The sequence below is a fragment of the Artibeus jamaicensis genome, unplaced genomic scaffold, assembly GCF_021234435.1.
Source record: "Artibeus jamaicensis isolate MK-2021 breed Jamaican fruit bat unplaced genomic scaffold, CSHL_Jam_final scaffold_854, whole genome shotgun sequence".
NCBI lineage: Eukaryota > Metazoa > Chordata > Mammalia > Chiroptera > Phyllostomidae > Artibeus > Artibeus jamaicensis.
The window spans coordinates 173313-180903 of NW_026522058.1; the positions used below are offsets into that span (position 1 = coordinate 173313).

Sequence of the window (7591 nt, forward strand, 5' to 3'; positions counted from 1 at the left end):
TAAAGAAATATAATATATGTATGAATAGAGAGAGAGGAACATGAAACAGCAAAGGAAACTATTAACTTTAGTTACCTTAGGAGGTTGAGATTTAAAGAAAATGGAGACAATGTTAACCTCTTTTCACATCTCTGTTTCATTTGACTTGTCACTTTACATGCAACCAAATGAGAATGTCAAAAAACGAAATGGGAATAAAGGAAGGAGAGGCAAAAACCATAATGGAAGGAAGGGAGGGAGGGAGGGAGGGAAGGAAGAAGGAAAGAAGAAAGGAAGGAAGGAAGGAAGGAAGGAAGGAAGGAAGGAAGGAAGGAAGGAAGGAAGGAAGGAAGCTATACTTCAAACTATTCCCAATTATCATATCACAAAAGGAAATGATCTCTTTCACACTTGCTTTTTCCAAGCTAACGTACCCCTCACCCACAGTATTTTTGCTACAGGAATTTATATACCTCATGGCCCTCTGGATTGACTCTATTTGCTCCATACAGCACACACAGCATAGTACTTGGTTATAAAACAGATAATACTTCCATCTTGTGGCCAGATGTAGCATTGCAAGGTTACACACACACACACACACACACACACACACACACACACCCACACACCACCACCACCACCACCACCACCACCCCCAAATACTAATCATCCTCCCTAGGAATTGGGAATTAAAAGGAATCTTAAGAACCATGCAGTCTTTTTCCAGTTCCATCATCTTACTGTGGAGGCTCCTGAAGCTTATATCACACTCCCGGTTTCATTTCTTCACTTCTAACCAGTTCCCCAGTATTACTCAGATTAACATTAACTTTTTTTTTTTTGTCCTCACCCAAGGACATTTTGTTCACTGCTTTCCAAGAGAGAGGGAGAGAGAAAAACATCTACTGACCACTTTCTCATACACACCCTGACTGAGGATGGAACCCGAAACCTGGCTACGTGCCCTGACCAGGAATCAAACCTGCAAACTTTCACTCGACCAGATGACACTCCAACAAACTGAGCCATGATGGGCAGGGCAGACTAACATTTACTTTTATTAACATAAATAAATGAATACCCAAAGCTACTGACAATGTATGTGCACACAGAAATGAGAATCACTTTGATACCAACTCCACTCCTGGTAATGTTAAATTGGAAGTTCATATTTGAAAGCACGGCTTTTTATTTTCTGCCCACAGTGTTTGATATGTGTGGTAGTTTCTCTTATTCATTTACCCAAGTTGTTCTGCAGACCCTGCTCTGTGCCGGGGAAGGTACTAGTGTTGTGGATTCCACAGTGAGCAAACCGACCTCCTCTCCTGAAGCCTACACCCCAGTGAAGGGAAACAAGCAATAAACGAGGTTACTGCCCACAGCCTAACTTCCAGGGATCTAGTAGAATCGTTCTCTCTCCAGACAAAATAATGAGGATTTGGGTAGGGAAGATCTCATTATGGAAACACTTCTGAGTAGAATTTCTCCTGAGATTAGAATTGTTCTTCAAATCTCTTGACAGTGGAGGTCTTTTTTTTTCTTTTATATTTGGAGCCACAGAGGCAACGGGTGATGAAAACAAATGTCAAATGTGACTCAAGCAATATAAAAGTCACTCTCTTCATAGAGCCCTGAAAGACAGACACTCTTGGAGATTCTGAATATTTATTTGCCAGGTAAACTACTAAAAGAATTCTCTTTTTAAAAAGATTTTTCTTATTTATTTACTTGTTTTTAGAAAGGGGAAAGGAGGGGAAAAAAGAGGGAGAGAAACATCAGTGCATGGTTGCCTCTCATGCACCCTCCACTGCAGACCTGGCCTGCAAACCCGGCTTGTGCCCTGACTGGGAATACAACTGGTGATCCTTTGGTTCTCAGGCTGGCACCCAATCCACTGAGCCACACCAGCCAGGGCCTAAAAGGATTCTAAATCCCAAACAGAAATAGGAGCCCTTCACAATAGACTGAACTGAACCTCTGAAGGACATCTCTCTCTCTGCTGGACCATCCCTTCAAGGTCAGCCACCTCCTGCATGATTTCACAGCTCTGTGTATATGAGTCTAACAGGATGGAAAAACAATCCTAAAACCAACACCTTTCAAAATTAGGTCACTAATTTTGAAGCTTTAAAAATTTCTGTTATTTGGTTCAAATGTTAATTTAACCAGTCTCTTTTATTCATCCTCTTCCTCAACTCCTTACCAAACTGCTAGAATTAAGGTTCTTCCTTCCAAATGTATAGAATTTCTTTTTTCACATTGAGCAAATGACTCCAAAAAATCTTAACACTATTTTATTTTTAGCTCCTCTTAGTTTTTTTCTCTAGCACAATGATAAAGGGCAAGATTGGGCAGTGATACAGGCGTAGAGGTTGGGAAAAATATTCTTTGTTAATTCTATAACACAAGCCAAATGGGTAACCTTTTCTTTCTCCAGTGAAAAGGATACTAAGTGTTTTTCCTTATGCAAGCTCTTTTTTCAAACTTGGTAGAAAGGCAAGAATATCCTGTAGTGGAAAGAGATAAAATATGTCTATGCCACCACAAATTCTGTCTATTTCCCTAACTCTGCCCTACCTCCACCAGGATATCTAACAGTCAGTGAATGTGAAGGGAAAAGAATATTTCTAGCAACAGGTTTGGGTTGGGTCTTCTCCTAAGAGTCAATAGCAGGCCTATCCTAGGTTGTCTCACACAACACTGGGCCAGTCTTTATTCCTCACCTTCAGGATCTCACATCTGCTCACTGACAGCACAGATCCCACAGTTCATTCTAGAAATCAAACGTTTCAAATGGCTGGATGTTCTTACACCACACTGGCCTGATTGGGAGGGTCCGGATGCACAGAAAGCAGCCTATTCCATGACCCCACGGCTCTGCAGAGTTCTCTAAAAAGCACTCTTGGCAGAACCCCAACTTGTCCTCATCCTCTCAGCACCACCTTTCACCCTGTCCCCACAGCCTCTCCCTAGCACAGCCGGGATAAATGCTTTCTAAACCTGTATTGTTTATCCTCTAATGTCACTGGGCCTTTGTTTTCAGATCGTTTCTATATTGAATTGTAACCTTGGCTATTTTTGTGAGCTTTTATATTTAAATTCCAAATATTTTACATGATTTTACCAGCATCAAATAGTCTAAAGCTTGGGACATTTTAAAATACTTTGCCCTGACTGGGTGGCTCAGTTGATGAGAGCATCATCCATACACCAAAAGACTGTGGGGTCAGTTCTCATTCAGGGCACAAACACAGGCTGCAGGCTCAATACTTTACGCATAATCTTACTCCCGACTCTTTCTCTTTCCTATAGCCTCGCTAAAGAAACAGGAACTAGTCTTCCCATCTATCTTCAAATAAGCTGTGTTCTGAAATTCTGAATCTCAGGCGGTAAAACTCTGGTATTTCTTCTATCCTTGTAGACAAAGGGCATGCTTCACATTTTCTATGGACCCTGAAGAGACAGCTATACTAAGTATTATCAATACTATTGATATCTGTTAAATATTAGTATAGGAATTAAGTAACCTTAGAAAATAACCAATATAAAGTCTCTTGGAATTTTCTGATGGAGACTAAATTGGCAAATATGTGAATACTTATATGTTATTTTTATTTACTCTGTTACCATTTTAATTGCTTCCTCAAAATAGCCATTTAAATTGCAAAGGTATTTTATAGGTAAATGACAGATGATTGTATCTCAAACCCTAGTGTCTGGATATTCAACAAAAGGAGTGAAATAAGCACATTTTATTCCTCTATCTTTTCTTATCATCTGAATTAGGTATTTCGAATTATTTCAAGGAATATATATCACACAAACTAAAGATCAAGGTCTTCATTAATCAATGCTTTTTTTTTATTTTTTAGATTTTATTTATTTTTAGAAGGGAAGGGAAGGAGAGAGGGAGAGAAATATCAGTGTATGGTTGCTTCTCATGCATCCCCCACTGGGAACTGGCCTGAAACCCAGGCATGTGCCCTGACTGGGAATCGAACCACGATCCTTTGGTTCTCAGGCCAGTGCCCAATCCACTGAGCTACACCAGCCAGGGCTAATCAGTGCTTTCATAATAAACAATAATAATTCATGTGTAACTCCATACCAGAAAATCCAACCTAAACCATTGGTCCATATAAATCTATCAATCAATATAAATAATATCCTGGAGCAATAAGAAAGCATTAATGTCCATTTCATTTGTTATAATAAAACTAGACACACATTGCATAAGAATCAGATAGTCCCTTGCCAGCCAGGTGAGCCAAGAGTCTGGTGAAAAAGATCAAGCAGAGAAGGAAGCACTGTGTCAGATCAGTGGGATTTGGTGACATCCATTCAATCAGCCATTCGGTCATTTAGAAAATAATTATCACTTGTACAGTGCGAGATGGATGACTAATGGAGGATGCGTTAAGAATTTAGGCAATGGCAAAAGAATGTAATATGTGCTCTGGAAAGTGTAAGCGTGGCTCTTGGAAATCAGGAAAGCCATTTTAAAGGAAACCTGGTGAAGGGAGCATTATGTAGGTGAGGAAGCAGAGGAGGCAACCTGTGCACAGGAGCATGCTACTGAGAAAGCCTGCAGGAGTCCTGTGCCTTTTAACAATGACAAAGAATTGTAAGGGGTGAGGGTAATAAGTAACAGTGATGTTCTAGAGTGGTAACGACCAGATAATGAATATTTTTGCATGCTCTTGTGAAGCGATGCAATTTTATTTTATTTCATTTCATTTATTTTATTTGAATTTATTTTATTTTATTTTATTAGATTTTATTTGTTTATTTTTAAAGAGGGGAAGGGAAGGAGAGAGGGAGAGAAGCATTAATGTGCGGTGGCCTGGCTTGCAACCCAGGCATGTGCCCTGAGTGGGAATTGAACCCATGACCCTTTGGGTCGCAGGCTTACACTCCATCCACTGGGCCACACCAGCTGGGCAAGAAGAAGGGATTTTAGCTGAGGGCAAAGAGGAAGCATTGCAATGATGATAAGTGGAGGGAAAATAGATGTAATAATTGTGAGATACGCATTCCACACTGCTCAGCCTCAACATTAGCCCCTCTTTGGTCAACACTTTTTGGTTGGAATTCTAAGTCCTTCTCACTCAGTTCTTTAATCTGTCAAATTCCACTTCTGAGTATTTACCCATAAATAAGCTTCCATCCATCTAGGAAACAAACTAGCCTCTTCACTGTTTCTCTTATCAACTAAACCAAATAACTAATGGTAACACTCTCTTCTTTAAAGAAATTGTTTTAATACTATTCAGCTTCTCTCAGAACTCTTAGGCATATTCATCAGACAGAAGCACCAGCCCCCTGTGTGGTCTTTCCCTTGTCTGACCTCACCCTTCATCTTAGCAGACTACAGAAAGACATGGGAAAGACCCTGAACACATCCCTGGACACCGTGGTGACACATTTCATCCTCTTGGGCTTGTCTCACCCCCCAAATCTGAGGACCCTCCTCTTCCTGGTCTTCTTCCTCATTTACATCCTGACTCAGCTGGGGAACCTGCTCATTCTGCTCACTGTGTGGGCTGACCCAACGCTGCATGCTCGTCCCATGTACATTCTCCTGAGTGTGCTCTCATTCCTGGACATGTGGCTCTCCTCAGTCATTGTTCCTCGTCTAATCATGAATTTTACTCCTGCCAACAAAGCAATCCCATTTGGTGGCTGTGTGGCTCAGTTGTATTTCTTTCACTTTCTGGGCAGCACCGAGTGTTTCCTCTACACCTTGATGGCCTATGACAGGTACCTGGCAATATGCCGGCCCCTGCACTACCCCATGCTCATGAATGGTAAGTTATGCAGCATCCTTGTGGCTGGAGTTTGGGTGGCTGGCTCCATCCATGGATCTATCCAAGCTGTTTTGACTTTCCGCCTGCCCTATTGTGGGCCCAACCAGGTGGATTACTTTTTTTGTGACATTCCTGCAGTATTGAGGCTGGCCTGTGCTGACACGACTGTCAACAAGTTCGTGACCTTTGTGGACATTGGGATAGTGGCTGCCAGTTGCTTCATGTTAATTCTACTCTCCTATGCCAACATAGTCCATGCCGTCCTCAAGATACGCACTGCAGATGGGAGGAGGCGGGCCTTCTCCACCTGTGGCTCCCATTTAACTGTGGTCACAGTCTTCTACGCCCCCTGTATTTTCATCTATCTCAGGCCAGGCTCCAAGAGTCCCTTGGATGGGGCAGTGGCTGTATTTTACACTGTTGTCACTCCATTACTGAACCCACTCATCTATACACTGAGGAACCAGGAAGTGAAGTCTGCTCTGAAGAGAATAACAGCAGGTCGAGGAGCTGCAAGGGAAAATAAGTAACTGCAGCCTGAGGAACTACCTACATCTCCATTGCTATGCTCTTCTCGGCTACTGCTGCATGTGGCAAACACTCAACAAGTAGATCTTAGTTTCAGCTTAATTGAATGTAATTTTACTATGAAGACACTTCTTGCCCTTGCTGGTGTGGCTCAGTCATTGAATGCTGGCCTGTGAACCAAAGGATTTCCTGTTCAATTCCCAGTCAGGTCACATGCCTGGGTTGCAGACCAGTTCCCAGCAGGGGATGCACAAGAGGCAACCATACATTGATATTTCTCTCCTTATCTCCTTCCCTTCCTCTCTAAAGATAAATAAATAAAATCTTAAAAAATAAAAGAAGTTTCTGTTGTTACATTTATCCTCAATAAATTGGCCAGAACTGTTTTACGCTTTCTTACCCATCTCTTGGGAGAAAGCACATTCTACACAAATGTCAACAATGAAGAATAAATGCTTTATCTAGGAGAAAAGGGGATTATTCCAGGCAAATTTGGAGAAAACCAGCATGATGCTGTCTCATCTCCCTTCATCCATTTGCTTCATGCCTAATTTCCCAAGCTTCTATACATTCAGGATTGCTTTGCCCACACCAAGGCAAAGCACTTGGTATGAATCTGTGTGTGGATTGTCTGTGTTTTCTTCCAGGCCCCCACCAGCCCCCATATAGTAGTTAACCAAATTCTGCTCACTCTATCTCAGGAATGTCTCTCTGGCTTCCTTAGTATTCCCCTTGACATCCCCATCCTCATCCATATTGCTATCAGACTTTTCTTTCTGAAAACCATGAATATTCACTGGCTCTCCACTGAGTTAGGTAGATAAAGCCAGACCTCATAGCTTGGAATTCAAAGTCCTCCACAATCCAACCCTAATATACCTTATCTCCTAAGATATCCATACTGCTTTCTTCCCTCCTGGCCCCATTAATTTACCTGCTTAATTTTTTTAAAGATTTTATTTATTTATTTTAGACATAGGATAAGAAAGGTAGAGAAATACCAATATGTGGTTGCCTCTCATGTACCCCCTACAGGAAACCTGGTTGGCAACCCAGGCATGTATCCTGACTGGGTATCAAACCAGCGGCCCTTTGGTTCACGGGCCAGTGCTCAGTCCACTTAGCCACACCAGCCATGGCTACCTGCCATTCTTTAAACATTCTCCTTTCTTTGGGGCCTCTTAGCCTTTACTTAAGATATTCCTATATCAGAAATACTCTTTATATTGATAAATTGATGTTTTATGCCACCTTCATGGTCAAGGAAAAACTCT

The 7591-nt window shown here is 41.6% G+C and overlaps 1 protein-coding gene across 1 annotated transcript; it reads left to right on the forward strand.

Annotated features, from left to right (window-relative positions):
* The first annotated feature begins 5362 nt into the window (after positions 1–5362).
* Positions 5363–6319, forward strand: LOC128626694 (olfactory receptor 10G2-like). Its single transcript, XM_053660748.1, has one exon. It carries the CDS (start codon positions 5363–5365, stop codon positions 6317–6319), a length of 957 nt encoding a protein of 318 aa, XP_053516723.1.
* The last annotated feature ends 1272 nt before the right edge of the window (positions 6320–7591 follow it).

Excerpts from the sequence above, each read along its gene's own strand:
- LOC128626694 (XM_053660748.1), top strand. The coding sequence starts at position 5,363 with ATGGGAAAGACCCTGAACACATCCCTGGACACCGTGGTGACACATTTC.